The sequence below is a fragment of the Crocuta crocuta genome, unplaced genomic scaffold (genome assembly GCF_008692635.1).
Source record: "Crocuta crocuta isolate KB4526 unplaced genomic scaffold, BGI_CrCroc_1.0 scaffold45, whole genome shotgun sequence".
Lineage (NCBI taxonomy): Eukaryota > Metazoa > Chordata > Mammalia > Carnivora > Hyaenidae > Crocuta > Crocuta crocuta.
This window is the reverse complement of record NW_027530544.1, coordinates 353760-378903: the sequence shown is the minus strand read 5'-3', so window position 1 is coordinate 378903 and position 25144 is coordinate 353760. Positions and strand designations below refer to the sequence as shown.

Sequence of the window (25144 nt, the reverse complement as noted above, 5' to 3'; positions counted from 1 at the left end):
ATATTTTCCCTTTGAGAATGCTTTTAACTCATGAATTCCCCCCACCAAGTATCTTTCTATAATAGTTAATTTTTTCCATTGGGTGTTTAAATTTTCGATAACTTATAGTATTAACGGTGCTTTCTGTCCATGGATGGCCTGCTGCTGAGTATACAGTTAAAATTGTATATCCAAAAATTCTTACGTTTTCAAAACTATTAGCTTTTATTGTGTCCTTTTTAGGCACAAGCACTATATACAAGGTAGGGTAGAGAAATACAAAATATGAATTTTACTGAGTGGCTTAAAACATGGAAGGCCAAGAATATAAATATATTAGCAAATCCATCATAATGCAAGCGATTCAGAATGAATAGCAAGCATCAACACAAATGGAAAGCATTTTGAGAGGTGAAAGAGGTTACCATGAGGGTGACTCCAAAGAAGGTACATGGAAAAATTAAGCAAAACTGTGATGGATAGATAATAATCTTGATGAGGTGGGGGGAAGTATTCTATTTGTGAGAAATGGTCTGAGCAAAGTTACAGAGGGAAAAAAAGAATATAATACATTTACAGGAAAGGATATGTAGATGCATTTTGTAACGAAGGACTCCAATGCCTGTACACTTGCAACAGAGGATTCCAGATTCATAGTAATGTCAGAATTCAGATAATCAAAAAAATTAGGAAATTTTTTTTCCTACCCAGAAAAAGAGATGAGGTAATTCAAGATGTCACAAATTGAAAAATTACCAGTAGTTGAAGGACCAATACAAACTGGGCAAGCTAAGACCAGGTCAGCATACTCAACTACAGATCTTAAGGAAATAAATAAGTGGACATTCATATGCGTGCACACGCATGTGCACACACACACACACACACACACACCCCTGCAGAACAAACAAAACAAAAACACTGATGTTAAACAGCTCACTGTCTATTTATTTCCATTTTATTCTGTTAAGAACCATTTACAAATGAGGGTGATCTTGAAGCCTGCAAGTAATGACATCTGAAAATAGCTGTCTGAAGAGGTGGTAAGGGTTTGGAAATATACTAAGGTCTTTGATAAAAGCAGTTCTTTGAAGATAAGACTAGTCAGTATTCCTGAAGAACATGGATACAAACATTCTCAATAAAATACTGGCAGACTGAATCCCACAATACATTTAAAAGACCATTCACCATGATCAAGTGGGATTTATTCCAGTTGTAGAGAATTTTGAATAAGAGATCTATTGGTTTGAAGTTTGACTTATAGGGCATGAGATTTTCACTGAAAGTTTTTGAGCATGAGTGTGATATTGATGTGCCTGGGACTTAACAGAAATCTAATTTCGCTTTGTAGGTTTAATATTCTAATCTCTGCAGAACTTTTAAAAAATATACCTCTTGTATATTTAAACATTTTCATAACCATGCAAATATAATTTTTGATCACAGTTTATATTTAGGCTGATTTCTGAATTTGAGAAAAGGATTTCTCTTACATTGGAAGTTACTGTCAGGCCTGTCTCTCTTCCAGCATTCTCATCCTTGATTTTAAAAATTTAATTTAAAAACTCTATTGTCTATCATTTCTCAGTGTCTATCTTTGGAGAATAGCGTGTGAGTTTTGTTTGTGCGATATTCGAGGAGTGTAACGTGTTTAGTTTCTCTGGTGTGTGTCTTTAGTTGAGTTCCATGCAACAGGTGGTCCGAGAGAAAGATGCCCGCTTTGAAACACAAGTTCGTCTTCATGAAGATGAGCTTCTTCAGTTAGTAACCCAGGCAGATGTGGAAACAGAGATGCAACAGGTGTGTTGCTAAAACTTAGTAGAATGACTGTCATTTGGTTAACTTTTATTTAATTAAATGATCACAGCTATTTTTCTACCCTTACATACTGCTTTCCACTTGGTCTTAGTGTGCTCCTTAATTGGCTTCTTTTTGGTGATCTTGTCTTCTGTTGCATATTAATTATTTATTTTTTCTTGTCCTCCCTTTCCCTTTTATGCATCTAACCAGGTTGTTGGTACTCAAAAGCTAAATTTAATTGGCAAACGTATGTGGTGGTCAGAAATTGGTTTCTGTTCAGTTTGCCAATTGTAGCTGCTTTAAAGTCCCGATCCAAAGCTTCAAATCAATGAAGCCAGTTTAAAACTTTGAAAAAGTTAAAGATCTAAAGGAGTGATTTTGATACCATACAGTCTTTTATTAAATCAATTATTTGAAAAAAATTCATTAAGTATATTTTGGAAATTGGCTTCATTGTTTTTAAGTTTATCATCTACTAACACAAAGGTATTTGTTTTTATTTAGTGTGTAGTGCAGTTTGGTAACCATAAGTGCTCCAGTGGTATATCATGGTTGATCTATTTAATTGTTTTTGAGTGAAAACTTCTTCCACATTCTAAGTAATCCTTCAGAATACATCACTAAATAAAGTTTCAGAATACAGGACTCTTTGAAGTAGGATATTAATATATACATCTGTCATTGATTTAATTATCCAACAAATGTTTATCAAGTGCATGTCCTATGCATGAAGCTAGCAGAGAAGTGATCCTTGCCTGCAGAGAATGTTCTCTTTGGTGAGTGAGATATACATGTACTTATGTTACTTAGGGGTAGGACATTGACTATGTAATTTTAAAAGTGGGTGTTTCATTTTCTCTAATTATTAAAAAGTCTCCCTAATTCAGGGGCTTGCTTGTGTCTCAGTTTGGTTATTGTCAGTATACTCGAGAAGGCAATTTTGGAGATTCTGTTTTGTGCTGGTTGGGGAGCATGGCATGCTGGTGTCCCACTCTTTAATCTGTCATCCACAACATCCAACAAACTGAAGTACACAAATCTACATAATATTTTGAAAGGTAAGCAGGTAATGGTGCTCATTGGTTTAGCAGATTGTATCTAAAACATTTCCTTCTCAGAAATTAAGGGTGCTGCAGAGAAAGCTTGAAGAGCATGAGGAAGCCTTACTGGGCCGTGCTCAGGTTGTGGACTTGCTACAACAGGAGCTGACTACTGCTGAACAGAAAAACCAGGTACTGCCTCATGGTATTTACTGCTTGCTTTAGGAGTGGAGTGGGCATTTCTACTTTAGTTTCCCGGGAAGCATGTATAACATCATAAGCCTTCTTTTTAAATGTTTATTTATTTATAATTTTTTAAATGTTTATTTTAAAGAGAGAGAGGGAAAAGGGGGAGGGCAGAGAGAGACACACACACAGAATCTGAAGCAGGCTGCAGGCTTGGAGCTATCAGCACAGAGCCCAACTCAGGGCTCGAACTTATGGACCATGAGATCATGACCTGAGCCAAAGTGAGATGCTCAACCAGCTGAGCCACCACCTGGGCACCCCTTGTTTATTTTTAAGAGAGAGAAATAGAGAGAGAGAACACACATGTGAGGATTGGAGGAAGGGAAGAGAGAAAGGGAAAGAGTCCCAAGCAGGCTTTGTGCTATCATCGGGGAGCCCCGCTTGGGGCTTGATCTCACGAACTGTGACATCATGACCTGAGCCAGAATCAAGAGTCAGATGCTTGATTGACTGAGTCACCCAGGCACTCCATAACATCATAAGCCTTCTGAGAATTGGTGCCATTTATTCATTCTTTTAACAAATACCTTGTGCTTATGTGGTGGTGATATAATGATGAGTTTACCTTTCATATCTTTTATTGTTGCTGTTTTCCTTTGTGCTTTTAGGTCGAGGGGCCTCATTTCTATAGAATGCCATAGTGTCCTTGGGGCTCCTGGGTGGCTCAGTCGGTTAAGTGTCCGACTTCGGCTCAGGTCATGAGCTCACGGTTCGTGGGTTTGAGCTCTGTGTCGGGCTCTGTGTTGACGGCTAGCTCAGAGCCTGGAGACTGCTTCCGATTCTGTGTCTCCCTCTCTCTCTGACCCTCCCTGTTCATGCTCTCTCTCTCTCAGAAATAAATAAAACATAAAAAAAATTTAGAATGCCATAATGTCCTTTAGTGAGTTTACTTTCTGTCATTTTGCTCCTTCACTATCTTTTTTTTTCTTAGATTATTGTCAAGTTAGTTTCTNTGTAGGAGGGTGCCCAATTCCCCACATCCTCGCCAGCATCTGTAGTCTCCTGATTTGTTCATTTTAGCCATTCTGACTGCTGTACATCACTTTGATTCCCAAGCCAGACAGAGACCCAGCAAAAAAAGAGATCTACAGGCCAATATCCTTGATGAATATGGATGCAAAAATCCTCAACAAAATAATTGCAAATCAAATTCAACAGCACATAAAAAGAATTGTCCACCAAGATCAAGTGGGATTCATTCCTGGGTTACAGGGCTGGTTCAATATTTGCAAATCAATCAATGTGATACACCACATTAACAAAACAAAAGATAAAAACCATAAGATCCTGTCAATAGATGCAGAGAAAGCATTTGACAAAATACAGCATCCCTTCTTAATAAAGACCCTTGAGAAAGTCAGGCTAGGAGGAACTTACTTAAACATCATAAAAGCTATTTATGAAAAGCCCACAGCTAATATCATCCTCAGTGGGGAAAAGCTGAGAGGTTTCCCGCTGAGATCAGGAACACGACAGGGATGCCCACTCTCACCACTGTTGTTTAACATAGTGCTGGAAGTCCTAGTATCAGCAGTCAGACAACAAAAGGAAATAAAAGGCATCAGAATTGGCAAAGAAGAAGTCAAACTTTCACTTTTTGCAGACGACATGATACTCTACATAGAAAACCCGACAGACTCCATCAGAAGCCTGTTAGAACTGATCCATGAATTCAGCAAAGTTTCAGGGTACAAAATCAATGTACACAAATCAGTTGCATTTTTATACACCAATAATGAAGCAACAAAAAGAGAAATCAAGAAACTGATCCCATTCACAACTGCACAAAAAAAACCCATAAAATACCTAGGAATAAACCTAACCAAAGGTATAAGAGATCTGTATGATGAAAACTATAGAAAACTTATGAAAGAAATTAAAGAAGGCTCCTTTGCTATCTTGAATGGTTCTTGTGCCTTATTTACTATTCCTTGTTTGTTTTGTTTTTGTTGGTTTTCTGTTAGCTTGAAATAACCCTGCCATGCAGTATTCCCTGAATCTAAAGTGATCAGACACTGATGTTTTAAAATTTTAAGTTCAGGTTCCCATCCCAGACTGTAACCCATCCTGTCATTCCCTTTCTTAGGCTGCCTTGACCTTTATTCTCACTGAGATCCCTTGATCCTTTCACTTAGTTCCTCTGGTATTGTTAGTTCTGTCTTGGCCTCTCTCCTTTGCTTATTTGCTATTGACCCATTTTTGACCATGTGGACTACTTTTTTTTTTATCAGACCTTGGATTCCCCATGTCCTTGTCTTCTCACATTCAAGTAGCCAAATCCTAATGTGGAATGGGTGCTACAGTCCACATTCTCTGATTGTTCATCTGGGTACTGTGTGCTGCTGGAGAAAGTCAGTCATCTCCTTTCTTAATTTTGAACTCTCCTTGAGAAGGACTTTCTTGCATAGAAACATGTTCCCATATCTCCCATCCTAATAAAATTTATATCCTGATCCCGAGGCTCCTCTCACTGTCATCAGACAGTTGCGTTCAAATCTCAGTTGCGCGTACTAGATAGTTACTATATACATAATTACAGCTATGTGACTTTTGGCAAATTTCCCTGCTTCTCTGCTCCTGTTAATACCTAAGTATCTCTCTCATGGCCTTTATCAGTTTTTAATTATAATTATCCAGTTAAATGTGACTGTCTCACTGAACTCTGAGTTCCATGAGGGCAGGTCCTACATTGATTCACTCACTCATTCATTCATTCGTTCATTATTTATTGAGTACCAGGTACTTATGACATGTACTATACCTGGTGCTAGAGAACAATGATGATAAAATAGACAAATTCCCTTCACTTATTGAAGTTATTTTGTAATGGGAGAGACAGAAAATAAAAAATAATGGCACAAATAAGTATGTATGAATAGAAACTGTTAAAAGTATCAAGGAGCAAATATAGGGTCTTATGCAATTTTAGGTTTGGTCCTGAGTATCTAGCCCCATCCCTCACCTAAGAAGAGGTACTTCACAATGCATACTGAAGTGAAAGAATGAATTTATAGCTCATGAGGCTTTGTCTTTTTTTCTTAGATTCTCTCTCAGCAGTTACAGCAGATGGAAGCTGAGCATAATACTTTAAGGAACACTGTGGAAACAGAAAGACAGGAGTCCAGGATTCTGATGGAAAAGATGAAACTTGAGGTGGCAGAGAGAAAGTTATCTTTCCATAATCTTCAGGAAGAAATGCGTCATCTTCTGGAACAGCTTGAGCAAGCGGGTCAAGCCCAGGCTGAACTACAGTCCCGGTACAGTGCTTTGGAAAAGAAGCACGAAGCAGAAATGGAAGAGAAGATCTCTCACATTTTAAGTCTTCAGAAGACTGAGCAAGAACTATATTCTGCCTGTAATGCTTTAAAGGAAGAAAATTCAAAGCTTCTCCAAGATAAGAGTGAACAGGCAGTTCATTCAGCCCAGGCTATTCAACAACTGGAAGGTCAGTATTTGGTTGCTTTTCAAGTCTACTTGTTTAGCATCTGAGTGGCACCTACTTCAGAATTTCGGGGATCTGTTAACGACAGCATTTGCTCAAACGAATTGAATCATTAAAAGAATTGTGAAAGACATCTCTTCTGAACTCTTTGTCATTTCTTTATTTTTTTAATTTTTTTTTTTTTTTAAATTTCTGAGAGAGAGAAAGATACAGCATGAGCAGGAGAGGGTCAGAGAGGGAGACACAGAATCCGAAACAGGTTCCAGGCTCTGAGTTAGCTGTCAGCACAGAGCCCGATGGGGGGCTCGAACCCACAAACCGTGAGATCATGACCTGAGCTGAAGTCGGACGCTTAACTGACTGAGCCACCCAGGCACTTCTGAACTCTTTGTCTTTCTGCTATCTCTGGCTGAAGTTGTAATCTGGCTTAATATTATAATTATCATTATAGAAATAAAAACTGTTGATAGTGATGTGTCATATATTAAAAAGAATGCTATGTGAAACATGACTGATCTGAAAGTTTCAGTAATCGAAATGAGTAGGATTTCTTCAAATTTTTCTTTAAGTTTTAGTTAACATACAGTGCAATATTGGTTTCAGGAGTAGAATTCAGTGATTCGTCACTTACATACAACACCCAGTGTACAACATAACAAGTGCCCTCCTTATACCCTTCACCCATCTAGCCCATCCCCATCCACTTCCCTCCAGAGTGTCTTTTAGTTTGTTTCCCTCTCTTGTTTTCCTCCCTCCACCTCCTATGTGTTAATCTGTTTTGTTTCTTAAATTCCACATGAGTGAAATCATATGGTATTTTGTCTTTCTCTGGATTGGCTTATTTTGCTTAGTGTAATACACTCTAGTTCCATCCACATTGTTGCAAATGGCAAGATTTCATTCTTTTTGATGGTTGAATAATATTTCGGGGTGTGTGTGTGTGTGTGTGTGTGTGTGTGTGTGTGTTTGTATACCATATCTTCGTCATTCATTCATCATTCTTCATTCATCAGTTGATGGACATTTGGGCTCTTTTCATAGTTTTGGCTGTTGATAATGCTACTATAAACACTGCAGTGCATGTATCCCTTGGAATATGATTTTTGTATCCTTTGGGTAAATACCTACTAGTGCAGCTGCTGGATCATAAGGTAGTTCTATTTTAACTCTTTGAGGAACCTCCATACTATTTTCCAGAGTGGCTGAACCAGTTTGCATTCCCACCAGTGTGTAAGAGGGTTCCCGTTTCTCTACATCCTCATTGACATCTATTGTTTTGTGTTGTTGATTTTAGCCAATAAATGAGTCGGATTTGAATTAATTTTGGGGAAATTCAGGCTAGCTCTAGGTGCATAGGTAGGGAGACTGAATTGTGTGGAGTCATCCTTCTACAATGGATCTGAATGCTTTTCTTATAGGTGAAAAGTTATTTTTAAGGAAAATTTTTATCCTTTAAGAAGGTCTAATGGAAACTTATTTTTTAAAAATATCTTATTATTGAAATAATACATGTATCTAATTTAATTTAATTCTAAGAGATTGGCATACATTTAAAGGAAAGATTTTAGAAAAACTTAAGCTGAAGATCTGTATTAAGGAACTGAACATTAACCAGAAAGCCTTGAGAGGCATTACATGGGAACAGTGTGTTATATGACCAACTGTCCTCTTACCTGGGCTGTGTTTATGTGTAGAGTCATGCTATATTATCTTGATGGGACTCATAATGATTCAGTGAAGAGTGGAGAAAATAAAATTTAAAAATACTAAAGGCATTTTCAAGGGGGAAAGGAAAAATGACTTTGTAAAAAATTCTGAGCCTATTTTATTTTACCTTTTGAGGAAGTGGTTTACTGAGATGCCTTTTGGTCCTTCAGAGCATGTAAACAGTTAAAAGCATGTTGTCATTGACAATATAATTTTAATTAAGATAATCTAACTAGAGTAAGCAGCATGTGGTGTATCTCTAGAAGATAACAGCTTACCAAGTTTCATACTTGCAGCAGAGATCATTTGTATTTCCTTACTTTCTTTTCCTTAGATCAAGTCCAATTTCTAAGCAGACCAACCTTGCAAAAACATGAAACAGCATCTCAGACTTCTCTCCCAGATATTTATACCGAGGATACACAGGTAACTAAATGTGTACTTCTTAAGAATATCATCTGGCTTTGGTCTGTCTATACTTGGGTGCTCTAATGAAAATTTATTCCAGAAAGTAGCATAAACTTTCTGTCTTTTCTGCCTGATAAAATGCTTCTTAAAAAAATTTATTTATTTATTTTGAGAGAGAAAGAGAGATTGTGAGCAGCAGAGGGGCAAAGAGAGAGGGAGAATCCCAAACAGGCTACACACTGTCATATAGGGCCCTATGTGGGGCTTGAACTCAAATTGTAAGATCCTGACCTGAGCCGAAACCAAGAGTTGTATGCTTAACCAACTGAGCCACCCAGGTGCCCTGATAAGATGCTTTTTTTGGAGGCAGTTCCATTTGAAAGGAATCATGAAAGCCATTAATTTAGTGTCTCAACAGTAATTAATGAGGAAATAATAGATAATAAGTACCATGATCTCAGGAGCCTTTCTGATTCTAAGGTCTTAGAATTCTGAATTGGAAATAAATCCTTATTTTTTATTTTCTAATCCCTTTCTCAGCTGAGAAGTCAGTTTTGTTTTTGGAAGACTGAGATTTGATCAGCTTTAATGTACACAATTTCATCTAACCAGACGTATAAGTCTACTATAGAAATCATAATGCTCCCATTAAGTAACAGTAGAAAGTTTGCCAGTTAGCTGTTGATTGGCCCATATATTCTCTTTTCCTTCTAGAAAAGTCTCTGTGAGAAGCTAGATTGTAATCATCAGAAGGCTGTTATGGAGCATGATTATCAGAACAAGGAGAGTTAGTTTGATGCTCTTAATTGACTAATGTCAAGCTGGGATAACTGGATTTACTTATCTCCATTGTAAGATTATACCCTTCCAAACTGACAGACATACTGAATAGCAGAGTTCCATGGTCCCTGGGCAGTACTGTACACTGATAAAAATTTTTGCTTTCTGGTTTCTAGCATCTAGCTTTCCAATCTCTTCTATTCTCAAAATCACAACTGTTTCCTCTAATGTTTAAAAACATTTTTCAGTAATTTAAAAAAATTTTTTAAATATGATAGTGAATACCTATATACCCACTATCTAGGTTCTATCAGCATTTTACTAAAAAACAAACAAAACAAAACAAAACCTTCTTACTCTATTTGCTTTATCAAACATCTATCCATTTATCCATCTACCATTTCATCTTAATTTTTTATGTATTTCACAGCAAGCTGTAGACACCAGTGCATTTTTCTCTAAATATTTCAGCATGCATATCATTTTGACTATATTTTAATATTTATTTATAGGTTTTTTTCTTTTGAAGTAAGATTTATAAAACATGAAGTGTATAAATATTAACTGTACCATTTATTGGGTTTTGGCAAATGCATACCACTACTGTTACCCAAATCCCTATCAAGATATATCACTCTCTCCATATGAAGTATCCTCATACCTTTTTGCAGCCAATCACATCCTAACCTTCTAGAAATGACCAGTGTTCAATTTTTTCATGACAGATTAATTTTTCCATTTTACAGCATCATGTAAATGTGCTTTTTTGTGTAAAGTTTCTTACACTCAGCATGTTTTGAGATTCATCCATATTGCTGCATATGTCATACTATATTTTTTATATTACTGAGAAGTACTTAATTTTGTGAATATTCTGCATTTTCCTTTTGTATGACTGTGCTATAATTTCCTGTTGATGATTTCGTGGGCTTTAGCCATTATGAATTAAGCTGCTATAAACATTCTTGTACAGGTATTTGTGAGGTCATATGTTTTCATTTATCTTCAGAAAATACTAGTTGAGGAATTGCTGGGCCATAGAGTATGTTTTATCTTTATACGAAACTGCTCGATCATTTCCCAAAGTGATTGTATTATTTTACGTTTCCACCTAAAATACATGAGAGTTCTAGTTGTTCCACATCTTCTCCAAGATTTGATATTGTCAATTAAAAAAAATGTTAGCCATTTTAATGGGTGCATGGTTGTATCTCATGGTTTTAATTTGCATTACCTTGATGAAAAATGATTTTGAACATTTTTTCTTGAGATTCCTGGGCCCCCCCCTTTTTTTTTTTTTTTTTTGCTTTATTTATTTTTGAGGGGCAGAACACAGAGGCAAGCAAGGGAGGAGCAGAGGGAAAGGGAGACAGAATCTGAAGCAGGCTCCAGGCTCGGCTGTCCGCACAGAGCATGCCACAGGGCTCAAACTCATGAACCTGTGAGATCATGACCTGAACCGAAGCCAGCTGCTTAACCCACTGAGCCACCCAGGTGCCCCTCCTGGGTATTTTATATGTCTTCTTTTGATGAAGTATCTTTTCTTTCTTTCTTTCTTTCTTTCTTTCTTTCTTTCTTTCTTTCTTTCTTTCTTTCTTTCTTTCTTCCTTTCTTTCTTTCTTTCTTTCTTTCTTTCTTCCTTTCTTTCTTTCTTTCTTTCTTTCTTTCTTTCTTTCTTTCTTTCTTTCTTTCTTTCTTTCTTGGGTATTTTATATGTCTTCTTTTGATGAAGTATCTTTTCTTTCTTTCTTTCTTTCTTTCTTTCTTTCTTTTCTTCCTTCCTTCCTTTCTAATTTTTTACATTGATTGATTGATTGATTGATTAGTTTATTGTCAAGTTGGTTTCCATATAACACCCAGTGCTCATCCCAACAAGTGCCCTCCTCCATGCCCATCACCCCCCTTCCCCTCTCCCCCACCCCCATCAGCCCTCATTTTGTTCTCANTGATATTTGTCCTTCTCTGCCTGACTTATTTCGCTCAGCATAACACCCTCAAGGTCCATCCATGTTGCTACACATGGCCAGATTTCATTCTTTCTCATTGACATGTAGTATTCCATTGTATAAATATACCACATCTTCTTGATCCATTCATTTGATGGACACTTAGGTTATTTCTATGTTTCGGCTATTGTTGGAAGTACTGTTATGAACATTGGGGTACATGTGCCCCTATGCCTCAGCACTTCTGTATCCCTTGGGTAAATCCCTAGCAGTGCTATTGCTGGGTCATAGGGGAGTTCTATTGTTAATTTTTTGAGGAACCTCCATACTGTTTCAAGACGGGTTGCACCAGTTTACATTCCCACCAACAGTGTAGGAGGGTGCCCAATTCCCCACATCCTCGCCAGCATCTAGAGTTTCCTTATTTGTTCATTTTAGCCATTCTGACCAGTGTGAGGTGGTATCTCAGTGTGGTTTTGGTTTGTATATCCCTGATGATGAGAGACGCTGAGCATCGTTTCATGTGTCTGTTGGCCATCTGGATGTCCTCTTTGGAGAAGTGTTTATTCATGTCTTCTGCCCATTTCTTCACTGGATTGTTTGTTTTTCAGGTGTGGAATTTGGTGAGTTCCTTATAGAGTTTGGATACTAGTCCTTTATCCAGTATGTCATTTGCAACCATCTTTTCCCATTCTGTTGGTTGCCTGTGAGTTTTATGGATTGTTTCCTTTGCCATGCAGAAGCTTTTTATCTTGATGAGGTCCTAATAGTTCATTTTTGCTCTTGATTCCCTTTCCTTTGGGGATGTGTCAAGTAAGAAATTGCTGCGGTGGAGGTCAAGGAGGTTTTTTCCTACTTTCTCTTCTAGGATTTTGATGGTTTCCTGTGTCACATTCAGGTCCTTCATCCATTTTGAGTTTATTTTTGTGAGAATTATTATTTTGTGAGTTTATTTATGGTGTGAGAAAATGATCTAGTTTCATTCTTTTGCACAATGCTGTCCAGTTCTCCGAGCACCATCTGTTAAAGAGGCGGTCTTTTTTCCATTGGATACTCTTTCCCGCTTTGTCAAAGATTAGTTGGCCATTCATTTGTGGGTCCAATTCTGAGTTCTCTGTTCTATTCCATTGGTTTATGTGTTTGGTTTTTGCCAGTACCATACTGTCTTGATGATTACAGCTTTGATGATTACAGCTTTGTAGCAGGGGCTAAAGTCTGAGTTTGTGATGCCTCCTGCTTTGGTTTTCTTCTTCAATACTACTTTGGCCATGCAGAGTCTTTTGTTGTTCCATACAAATTTTAGGATAGTTTATTCTAGCTTTGAGAAGAATGCTGGTGCCATTTTGATTGGGATTGTATTGAATGTGTAGATTGCTTTGGGTAATAATGACATTTTAACAATATTTATTCTTCCGACCCATGAGCGTGGAATGTTTTTCCATTTTTTTGTGTCTTCTTCAATTTCCTTCATAAGTTTTCTATAATTTTCATCATATAGCCAGCCTCACTTTGATTCCCAGGCCAGATGGAGACCCAGCATAAAAAGAAAACTACAGGCCAATATCCTTGATGAATATGGATGCAGAAATCCTAAAGAAGAGACTTGCAAATCGAATTCAATAGCACATAAGAAGAATTATACACCAAGGTCAAGTGGGATTCATTCCTGGGTTACAAGGCTGGTTCAGTATTCACAAATCAATCAATGTGATACATCACATTAACAAAAGAAAAGATAAAAACCATAGGATCCTATCAATAGATGCAGAAAAAGCATTTGAAAAAATACAGCATCCCTTCTTAATAAAGACCCTCGAGAAAGTCAGGATAGAAGGAATTTACTTAAACATCATAAAAGCCATCTATGAAAAGCCGTCAGCTAAAATTGTCCTCAATAGGGAAAAACTGAGAGGTTTCCCTGAGATCAGGAACACAACAGCGATGTCCACTCTTACCAGTGTTGTTTAACATAGTGCTGGAAGTCCTAGCATCAGCAGTCAGACAACAAAACGAAATCAAAGGCATCAGAATTGGTAAAGAAGAAGTCAAACTTTCACTTTTCTCAGACGATATGATACTCTACATAGACAACCCAACAGACTCCACCAGAAGCCTAGTAGAACTGACTTATGAATTCAGCAAAGTTGCAGGGTACAAAATCAATGTACAGAAATCGATTGCATTTTTATACACCAATAATGAAGCAACAGAAAGAGAAATCAGGAAACTGATCCCATTCACAATTGCACAAAAAACCATAAAATACCTAGGAATAGACCTAACCAAAGATATAGGAGATCTGTACATTTATTTATTTTTGAGAGATAGAATGAGACAGAGTGTGAGTGGGGAGGGGCAGAGAGAGAATGAAACACAGAATCCAAAGCAGGCTCCAGACTCTGAATTGTCAGCACAGAGCCCAACGCGGGGCTTGAACCCATGAACCGTGAGATGATGACCTGAACTAAGTCAGACACTTAACCAACTGAGCCACCCAGGTGTCCCTGAAGTGTCTTTTCAAGTTATTCCCCCATTTAAAACTTCAAGTTCTTTGTCTTTTTATTATCTAGTAATAGGGATTCTTTATATATCCTGAATGCCAGTTTATTTTCAGATCTGTTTCATGATTATTTTCTCCCACACAGTGGCTTGCCTCCTACTCATATTCTTCATGATGTCTTTTGATTAGTAGACATTTTATAATTTTGATGAAATCTATTATTTATCAATTTTTTAATGATTATAATTTTTTGTGTCCTATGAAATCTTTGCCTAATGTCAAGTCATGAAATTTTGTCTTGTTCTCCTCCACAAGCTTTATGGTTTTAGCCTTCCCAGTTAAGTTTCTGAACCTCAAGATTTTTGTGTGTTGTGTAAGGTAAGGGTCAAGGCTTATTTTTTCCCCATATAGATGTCCATGGTTTCAGCACTATTTCTTGAAAGGACTTTACTTCCCTCATTGGATTTCTTTGGTATATTTGTTGAAAATCAAATGATTGCTAGGTCTGTTTCTGAACTTTCTATTCTGTTATATTGATCTGTCAGTCCTTATGCCAGTATCACATTGTCCTTACTACTGTAGAGTGTAGTTATTCTTGAAGTCAATAGTATAATTCCTTTGATTTTGTTCTTCTATTCAAGATTGCTTTATTACAGGTGCATTTCCACAGAAAGTGTACACTTTGCATTCTCTAACTGTATTTTTTAAAAAAATGAAAGAAAGCTGGGTGGGATTTTGAGTTGGCACTGTGTTGAATCTACAGATCAATTTAGGGAGAATTGACATCTTAACACTACTGAACTTATCCACCATGAGCAAATATAGTACATCATCCCACTTATTTATATCTTCTTTAATTTCCTTCAGTTATGTTTTATAGTTTTCATTGGAGGGGCTGTGCACATTTAAAAGTTTATTCCCAAGTAGTTCATTCCTGTTGATGCTACTGTAGATGGAATCATTCTAATTTCCTTTTCCAGCTGTTTGCTGCTAATGTGTAAATGTACAGTTGAATTTTGCTTAGTAACTTTTTATTATCTGAACTTGACAAATATTCATTTTATTAGTTCTAGTCTCTTTTTATAGATTCCTTGGATTTTCTACATAAACCATCATGTCATCTGCAAATAAAAATGAGTTTTACTTGTTTTTAATCTTTATGTCTTTATTTCTTTTATATGCAATCTGGGACCTTCATTACACTATTTCATGAATGTGATGAGATTTTTGCATTGTTCCTGATCTGATGGGAAAGTGTTCCATATTTTACCATTAGCTATGCTTACCATTAACTTTAGGTTTTCAATAAATGTCCCTTATTGGATTGAAGACATTCCCCTCTATTTCTAGTTTTCTGAGAACTGGTGTTGAATTTTGTCAAATGCCTTTTCTGCATTTTTCTAAATGCACATATGGATTTTCTTTTTTATTCTGTTAATGTAGTACAGTAGTTTAATATTAAACCAATCTTGTGTTGTTGGGATAAACTCCACTTGGTAGTGAAATATTATCCCTTAAATACATTACTGAATTTGATTTGCTACTATTTTGTGAAGGATTTGGTATCTATATTCATGAAGGATATCAGCCTATAATTTTCTTTGTTTTATATTATCTTTGTCAGATTTTGATATGAAGACTGTGCTGGCCTCATAAGACAAGCTTGAAAGTGTTCCCTTCTATTTTTTGAGAGTTTAATTGGTATTTCTTAAGTGTGTGAAAGAGGTCAACAGTGAGACCATCTAAAATTGTAAAAGAAAGAAATTGAATTTCTTTTACAGGTATAATGCTAATAAAATTTTTTTCATCTTGTGTCACTTTAGGGTTTTTTTTTGAGATTCTGCCCATTTCATGTCAAGTTTTTGTCATATTGTTGATTATAATATTCCTTTTTTATCCTTTAATGCCCATAGCTTTTTAGTGGCACTCACCCTCACTCTAGTCCCTATTGTTTTTTAAAAATTGAGATATAATTTATATAGCATTGTATAAATTTAAGATGTACGAAGTATTGATTTGATTCATTTATATTTTGCAGTTATGATTACCTTAGCCTTAGTTAACACCTCCATCATGTCACATAATTATCACTTCTGTTTTGTGGTGAGAATATTTAAGATCTAGTCTCTCAGAAACTTTCAAGTATCTAATACAGTATCATTAACTGTGTGCCACAATCCTTTAAATTAGCTCTCCAGAACAGAACTTTTTCATCTTCTCACGGCAAGTTTGTATCCTTTGATCAAAATTCCCTCAATTTATGCTTCGTTTTCCTGAGCAGTCTTAACTAGCAATTATTCAACTTACTATTTTTTTAATCTTTACAAAGAACTAGCTTTGGCCTGTTGATTTTCTCTGTTGCTGATCTGTTTTCATTTTCACTGATTTTTTGCTTTCTTGTATATTTTTCTACTTAATTGGTTTTTACTTTGTTCTTCTTTTGCTGCCCTCTCAAGATAAAACTTTATATCAAAGGTTTGGTTTTTTTTCATAAAAGCATTTTCTCATTTAAAGTTACACAATTCTCTCAAAGCACATAGTTTGATATGATATTTTTACCTTCATTTTTTGAAATTTCCTAATTTTCTTTGTGATTTCATATTTGTAGATTATTTAGAAGTGTGTTGTTTAGTATCTAGAAATTTGGTTTTCTAGATATTTTATTATTATTGATTTGTAATTGGATTTTATTGTGATGAGAGAATATGTACATGATTTAAAATCCTTTGGTGTTTTTTAGAGACTTGTTTAATGATTCAGCCTGTGGTCTTTCTTGGTAATCATACCTTGTTCACTGTAGTTACTGGATTCTGGAATTATCTATCTTTTAACTGTCACTTTTTGTTTCTTTGTAATTTGAATTTCTGTTATTAAGTACCTGTACATTTATGATGTTATGTCTTCTGAGGAAATGTTCTTTTTTTCCATTTATAAAATGTTACTGTATCTCTAGTAACATTTCCTTACTTGAAGTTCTTTTTTATCTGATATTAATGAATTAATGAATTAAGAACGCTAGTCTTCTGATGTTTACTGTTTGTATGGTACATTCTTTTCTATCCTTTTACTTTCAAGTTACTCTTTCTTTAAAGTAAATGTCTTAAAGACTGCATTAAGTCCAATTATACTTTTTTATTCTGCTTTATAATTAGTGTTTAGTGTCCATTTAATGTAATTATTGATATGATTGGATTTAGGTGTACCACTTTTTCTTATTTGGGATTTGATAATTCATTTTTTCTTCTTTCTTTGATTTTCCCTCTCACACTCTGGCAGGTGTGTTTGTCCCAAAGTCTGTCTCCTCGTTTTTCAGGCTCTCATTCTGAGACTTTTCTGTCATTGTTTTAGTTGCTCTGTGTAAAGCAAACTGGGAACTTCCCTTAGGATAAAAGTCATAAAATCCTTAAACTCATCTCTTGCCATTTCTTTAAACATCAAATGAAGATTTGGGGCTGAGTAAGCTATAAATACACTCAAGACAAAAATTCTACACTTTCGTGGAGAATTGAAAATCCCCTTGGAAAAGAAAAACTTGTATAAAATAATATACGACTAAAGATGTGTCCTAATTAGATATTTGCCTCACCAGGAAAACCAAACCAATATGGATGCATAAATGAAGATAATTTTTATTATACTTGGAAAAAACAAAAACAGTTATGGCTCTTCTTCCTTTCTTAAAGGTTTTATGTTAACTTTTGTCCCTGTTCTTCTTTGGGAGTCTCTCTTCATGTTTAGTCTCCTATAATAGAGTGATCTGGTTATCAAGTGGCATTAATAAAACCTTGTAATGTTACTTATGGACCTGAAAATGTCTTTTTCTTGTGCAGTAGACTTGAGATTTCTGTCTTGTAATCCAGTGCCCATTCTTAAATTTGAAAGCCAGTGAACTAGAAGTTTGTGTGAAAGATTCTCTATCTTCTGATAAAAAGCATTACTTTATTTTTTTAATAGTTTATTGTCAAGTTGGTTTCCATATAACACCCAGTGCTTGCAAGTGCCCCCCTCCATGCCCATCATCCCCTTTCTCCTTCCCCCCACCCCCATCAGCCCTCAGTTTGTTCTCAACATTCAACAGTCTCTCATGGTTTGCCTCCCTCCCTCTCCCCAACTACTTTTCCCCTTCTTCTCCCCTATGGTCCTCTGTTAAGTTCCTCCTAACCCTCCCTATACGTTCAAACATATGGTATCTGTCCTTCTCTGCCTGACTTATTTCGCTCAGCATAACTTACTTTAAAATTTTTTTTTTAATGTTTTATTTATTTCTAGGAGAGAGAGAGAGAGACAGCGTGAGCAGGGGAGGGTCAGAGAGAGAGGGAGTCACAGACTCTGAAACAGGCTCCAGGCTCTGAGCTGGCAGTTAGCACAGAGCCCGACGCGGGGCTCGAACCCAAGAACCGCAAGATCATGACCCAAGCGAAAGTCGGACGCTTAACCGACTAAGCCACCCAGGCGCCCCCAGCATAACTTACTTTAAAGATGAGCTTGACAAATAAGTATATGCCATTTTGAAGGTATTTTCATGGCTGGAGAACTTTTAGAAGACAACAGTGTCAGAGCCTATTTGGGTATTATATGAGGGTTTTTCCTCTGAGAATCTTTAATTTGTCTTTCTACATTTTAGGTAGTCCCTGAGGAGAATATTGCCTTTTTGCAAAAGAAAGTGGTAGAGCTAGAGAATGAAAAGAGAGCTTTCCTCCTTAGTTCTCTAGAGCTGGAGGAGCTGAAAGCTGAGAATGGTATGTATAAATGAAAACCATAATTCTCTGTCTTCTTAACCCACATGCCTCTACTTTTATCACTAAACATATATAACATGTAGATTTTGTGATTCTATGACAATAATGATCTTTGCACAGCTGGTAGTTATTGAAGATAGGATTGGTACACAATGGACAATTAGAGCACTATACCAGTGTTTATGTAAGCATAATATTTAATACTGTGGGCTATCAATGCTACAGGATATCAGTATTTTGGAGTGGTCAAGGGATATTTTCAGGATCATGGTTTGAATAGGACCTTAATAAGAGATGAATTTTTAAATAGGCAAAATGGAGAGAGAAAGGAAATTTCCAGTAATACATTTTGGGGATGAGGTAACAGAGATCAGTATAAATAAAGGTCCAAAAGTAGAAAACATTTTAGGTTTTACTCATGCTATATACTACTTAAAACTCTATCCCTTTCCTTTAGCCATACTAATTCTTACTCATCTTTCAGGCCTCAACTAGGGTACTTTACCAAGTAAAGTTTGTACCATTTCTTTTTTTTGTTAAAATTTTTTCAATGTTTATTTACTTTTGAGAGGGAGAGAGAGATGGAGCATGATCAGGGGAGGGGCAGAGAGAGAGGGAGACACAGAATCTGAAGCAGGCTCCAGGCTCTAAGCTGTGAGCACAGAGCCTGACATGGGGCTGAAACTCATGAACCATGAGATCATGACCTGAGCTGAAGTTGGATGCTTAACCAACTGAGCCACCCCAGCGCCCCAAGTTTGTACCATTTCTTAAACTCTAAAGACAGTATTTCCACCTTAATCATCTTTCAGTTCTACTTAGCTCTAAATTGGGAATTATATATCTGTATTAGACTGTTCCTACCATTGCGAATATATAATATATAAAGAACACCACAGGGGCACCTGGATGGCTCAGTCGGTTAAGTGTCCGACTTCGGCTCAGGTAATGATCTCACAGTTCGTGGGTTCGAGCCCCGCGTCGGGCTCTGTGCTGATAGTAGCTCAGAGCCTGGAGTCTGTCTTCGGATTCTGTGTCTCCTTCTCTCTCTCTCTCTGGCCCTCCCCTACTCACTTTGCCTCTATCTCTCTCTCAAAAAAATAAAAATAAATAAATAAAACATTAAAAATTTTTTTAAAAAGAATAATTCTATTTTTCAACACAATAATGGTTTTCCTCCTGCTCAAAGCCTTATTGCTTATGGAATGGCTTCCATGCCTATTAACATGGTATTTAAGGTCCTATTTTACTAGGACTCAATCAACTCAATATCCTACAACACTTTTCTTTTTCTCATATGCCCATTTTCCTCCCCACCCCACATACTCTAATGGTTCTTTCTCAAATGTGTCCTAAGTGATGATATCTATTTATTTTTCTTACTGATATTTTTATTATTATGAATATTTTTCTATTCAGTCTTTGCCCATTATAACCCTTTCCAAATCTTCAGATAGAAGATGTTGTCTATTCCTGACATCCAAATATTGATACTAAATATTACTAAGTATTAATACTAAAATCAGCAATTGCCATTTATCAATTGAATGTTAACAGTGTACCAGGCATTCTATTCGATCACTATCTATCCTAAGCCCCATCATCTCCATTTTTTTAAAATATTTTTATTTATTTCTAGGAGAGAGAGAGAGACAGCGTGAGCAGGGGAGGGTCAGAGAGAGAGGGAGATACGGACTCTGAAATAGGCTCCAGGCTCTGAGCTGGCAGTCAGCACATAGCCCGACGCGGGGCTCAAACCCACGAACCATGAGATCATGACCTAAGCGAAAGTTGGATGCTTAACCGACTAAGCCACCCAGGTGCCCCCCATCATCTCTATTTTAAAGATAAGGAAACTACAGGGTGCCTGGGTGGCTCATTCGGTTAAGCATCCAACTTTGGCTCAGGTCATGCTCTCACGGTTCATGGGTTCGGGCCCCGCGTCAGGGTCTGTGCTAACAGCCAGCTCAGAGCCTGGAGACTGTTTCAGACTCCGTGTCTCCCTCTCTCTCTGACCCTCCCCTGCTCATGCTATCCCTCTCTCTCTCAGAAAAAAAAAAGAACACCACAAATTCAGTTCATTAACCCACTTAAAGCACTTCTTTGATACCTTATCCATGATGCTTACTTTGCAGTGTTTTGTAAACAGTGCCTATCACTGTCATGTAGCTCATTATAGTATATTCTCTTTGCTTTTTCTTGCAAGGACCACTGCCCTTAAGGATTTCTGTATTAGTTTCAGTGTTTGGTTTTAGGTTACCTTTGCTTTATGTGTCATATCTATTCAATTCACGTTTTGCACTTCCATTTCTATCGCTATACTTCTTCCTCAAATAATCTTGTGAGGTGTCTGAACACATTATATACTGTATCCAATTCATTTGTTTCATGATTTGTCATTCATTCATTTAGCAGATTTCTGTGGTAATCTATTCTACATGCCAGGCAGTAATCTAGTTGCTGTGGTAACTGGCCTAACGTATTAGAGGGGAAGATGGGCCATGAACAGGTATATAAATAAGAAAATATCAGAAAGTGATAAGCATTAGGATACAAATAAAATAGATAACTGCAGGTATGCCTGGGGAAAGGGAAAGCAGCATTAGAGTAGTCACTGTAGGCTTCTCTGAGAGCTTGAAACCTGAATGAAGAAAAGGGGGCAGCCATGCAAAGAGGCCAAGCAAGGAGCATTCCAGACAGAGAAGAAAGCAGTGTAAGTATAATGAAGTCTGAATAAACTTGATATGTTTGCAGACAGAAATAAAACCAGTATTTTGGGAGGAGAATGAACAAAAAATGGGCAGTGCAGAAGAGGTTGTAGAAAAAGTGGGGTCAATTCACAAGAGCCCATGTAGGTCATGTTAAGACATTTAGATGTAATATAAAAAATATGCTTTTTCCCCCCTTTAATATATCTCTCTTAGTGTCTCAGAAAGTGTATAAACTTCTTGAGGGTATATTAATACTCAGTATTTTTATCCCCCAAGGTACTACTACCCTTTTTAGATATATGCATCAAATAGAACATGGGGTAGATGTCTTTGTAAACATATGTGAAAGAACATTGAAGATCTTTAACTGCTGGATGAATGTAAAATGTATATTATGAACACAGTAGGGTTTTGGATAAATCAAGGCAAATTTATTACCCTAGAAGTCCCAAATTGTGCCACAGGAATAGCTGCTACTTGTCATGTGCTCTGGCATCCTTCTCCATTAAAGCCCTCCACTATTTATATACTTCATTCAGATTAATTATTACCACCTAGCACCGTTCTGTCTTTTTTTTTTTCCACCATTCTATCTTATATCCCATCTTCTCTACCCATTTCTTTTTGATAAAATAAGTCTTTTATCTTCCCAAAACTATTTTGTTTATTTCTTTCCTCTTGATAATATCATGCATCTCAAATAGCCTCACACACAATCATGCCTCTGATTTCTTAAACACTCTACATAAATCATCTAAGGATATTTATTTTGTGACTTTCAGAAAAACTGTCTTCTCAGATTACTCTTCTGGATGCTCAGAATAGAAGTGGAGAGGCAGATAGAGAAATCAGTGAGGTAAGTGATACATTCTTAAAATAACCAGAATGTGAACCAGTTCAAGAGGAGCTGGCTTCAAACCTAAACACTTCGGCAACTTTCTAATGTTGACAGAGAATTACATTATCTAGAAATGAGATCTATTTAAGAAAGTCATAATGGTTATTATTTCCCATTTGTTCTCATTTATTTCTGAATATTAGGATTTTTTTTATTTGTTCTGACCCAAAATGCAAGTGCAGTAGCCACTTGTTTGGGATTTGAGAATTCATTTCTCATACTGGGTTATTACTTATCTCAACTTCTTTGCCCATCTTGGAAAAGTTTCTCAGTGAGGAGATTAGATAAAATTTCTAGTTCCCCTCCACTAAATTAACATAGTTTCATTTAGGATTGTATTAAAAAGGGCATTTTTGAAGAATGGTGCTTTTTATATCCTGAAAATTACTATTTAAAAATGTGTGGTTCCTTAATATTCTGTTGATTTAAGAAGTCAGTGATCGTCATAAATGACCTTGAGGAATAATGTAACTTCTTAACAGAAGTGTCTGCTTAATTATATTAATCAGAGTTTGTCAGAGAAACAAAATAGAGAGAGATTTATTTTATTTATTTATTTTTTGTCAGTTCAGTTAAGCACACTTTATTGAATATACTGTGTGCAAGACACAATTCTGTGAGTTAAACAATTTTAAAACCACAATTGACACAAGACTTCTGTTTGTGACAAAATGAATGATTAGATTACCTGAAAACCTCTCTCAGTGTAAAACCCCTAAAAAAGTAGATAAGATATACAAACTGTATTTTTAATGCATAACTGAACCGCCAAAAAGAAAGAAAGAAAAAGAAAAATTCTGAGGCTGAAAACAATGTGAAAGAAGAATTCATGCAGAGAAGTAAATGAGCTGAAGTTGCCTCTTGTCCCCAGGCCATCTGCTGATGTCTGAAGATGAGAACTTGAGGTTTTAAAGAATATCATGTAGAGTCCAAGAAATAAAGCTTAGAATCTATCTATGGTGGGAAGTCACATTGAAGACACCTGCACTGAGTTTAATAGAGGAATTTTTAAACAAACTTTAGGAGAGCTAGCAAACAATCCCAGAAGGAAGGTCTGAATTGTAAGAAAAAATATTTTACATGGGAACTTGGTAGATTTTTTAAATTTAAGAAAGGATGAAAGGGCAAGAACATATAAGACATTTCCTAAAGAAGAGCAAAGTGGGTATTTGTGGAGGCTAGGAGGGTCCGCATTTGTAGTAAGTAAACATATGTGGGATTGATGCAGAGCTAGACCTATAAATTAATAAGGAGCCAAAAACAGACACATACATACATGGAAACCTAATTATGTTAAAGTTTGCATTGCAAATATTTGGGAAAAGAAGAAACTATGCAGTAAATCATGCTGAGACAGTAGGTCACGCATCATAAATATGGGGGATGGAGGATGGGGTGGAAGCATACCTTTGTTGAAAGGCAATTCTCTATTAGGTCTTTCACATTTCTGCACATCTTGCAAACAGAAGCACTAGCTGTCTTTATTCCAGACTATCTTCTCAAGGATAATTATATAGCAAACAATCTTGAAAGAGAGGTAGTATCTCCCTCTGGAACAAAGGGCAAGTTTGATTACTCTTCAGTATAATAAAGATAAGGTGTTCCTCTAGGACAAGCCATGCTTACTGCCAGTATAAATACGTGGCTTCCTTTTTTTTTTTTTTTTACAAATAGTTTATTGTCAAATTAGTTTCCACATAACACCCAGTGCTCGAGAGAGATTTATTTTAAAGGAATTAGTTCATGCATTTGTGGGAGCTAGCAAATCTAAAATCTACAGGATAGGCCAGCAGGCTGGAGACCTAGGGGAGAGTTACAATTCGAGTCTGAAGGCAGTNTTAAGGCCTCAACGAATTGGATGAGGCCTACTTAACATTATGAAGGGTAATCAAAGTCTACTGATTTAAATGTTTATTTCACCTAAAAAACAGCTTCACAGATGCACCTAGAATAATTCTAGAATAATGTTTGGCCAAGTGTCTGGGTGCTGTGCCCTACCCAAATTGGCAATAAAATTAACCATTATACTTATATTTAGTATCTTTTTATGGGACTGCTGATGCACTCTTCACAAACTTGGCCAAAGGGTGCTAAAATTTGAAAGTTGTAGCGTTATATGGATACAATATGAGTCTTGTTTGGCCAAGCAGGTGCTTAATGTTTTAAGATGCTTGGCAGTAGTATCTAGTGAAAACAAGATGACTTAGATCAAAAAAAGAGGAATAGATAAGAAAGATGGTGATCTCTTAAGAAAAGAAAAATAATACCAAAAGGAAGAACAAAAAAAATAGAGAATAAGGGAAAAGAAAGGAAAAAAAAATCACACAGAGAAATTGCAAAGGGTAGGGTGCCTTAGATAATCCTTTGAGGTAAGAGAAAGGATTAGAAAAGGTTCATAGAAAGTGTAAGCTTAGCTGAAAGGGGAAGACTAGAATTAGCAGAAAAAGTAATGAGAGTGGCTGGAAAAAGCAAAATTCTCTGGTGTAACATTGGGGTATATATCTTAGGGATAACACTGATTTTTCACTTGAGCCAAAAAATTGATTGAGCTCTAGCTCACAGGGAGAGCAGAAGGTGTGACCAAGGGAAGGAAGAGAGTGAGTGAGGTGTCATGACAGAAAAGAGGAAATAAGTATACTTAGGGCAAGAGAGAGAACAAAAAAGAAGTTATATTGAAGTCTTCTGACAGGAAGTGATGCCTTGATTATATCAGGTCTTTAATGTATATAGAGATGGATGAATTAGCATGTGACCTGAAAAAACTATAAAAGGAGCTTTTTTTATGTGTGTAAATACTGTGTCCAGTTTTAGTCTCCAGAAATTTGATTATGAATAATGCAGACAGCAAAGAATTTTAAATGATTAAAAATAATGCTTATGAAAATGATAACCTCTCTTAAAATAATAAATAATTTTAAAGTAATGAATATTTTTTTTCTGAT

The 25144-nt window shown here is 36.3% G+C and overlaps 1 protein-coding gene across 6 annotated transcripts in view; it reads left to right on the top strand.

Moving 5' to 3' along the window:
- Positions 1–25144, top strand: part of GOLGB1 (golgin B1) — a 93984-nt gene that overhangs the window by 29316 nt on the left and 39524 nt on the right. For 2 of the 6 annotated variants that reach the window (XM_077767588.1, XM_077767585.1), the window contains exons 7-12: positions 1660–1782; positions 2901–3014; positions 6114–6516; positions 8555–8646; positions 18479–18593; positions 22087–22160. In XM_077767588.1, coding sequence (XP_077623714.1) covers positions 1660–1782; positions 2901–3014; positions 6114–6516; positions 8555–8646; positions 18479–18593; positions 22087–22160 — 921 coding nt within the window. The remainder of the gene's footprint in view (positions 1–1659; positions 1783–2900; positions 3015–6113; positions 6517–8554; positions 8647–18478; positions 18594–22086; positions 22161–25144) is intronic. The other 4 variants (XM_077767589.1, XM_077767587.1, XM_077767586.1 and 1 more) reach the window with 3 other exon arrangements.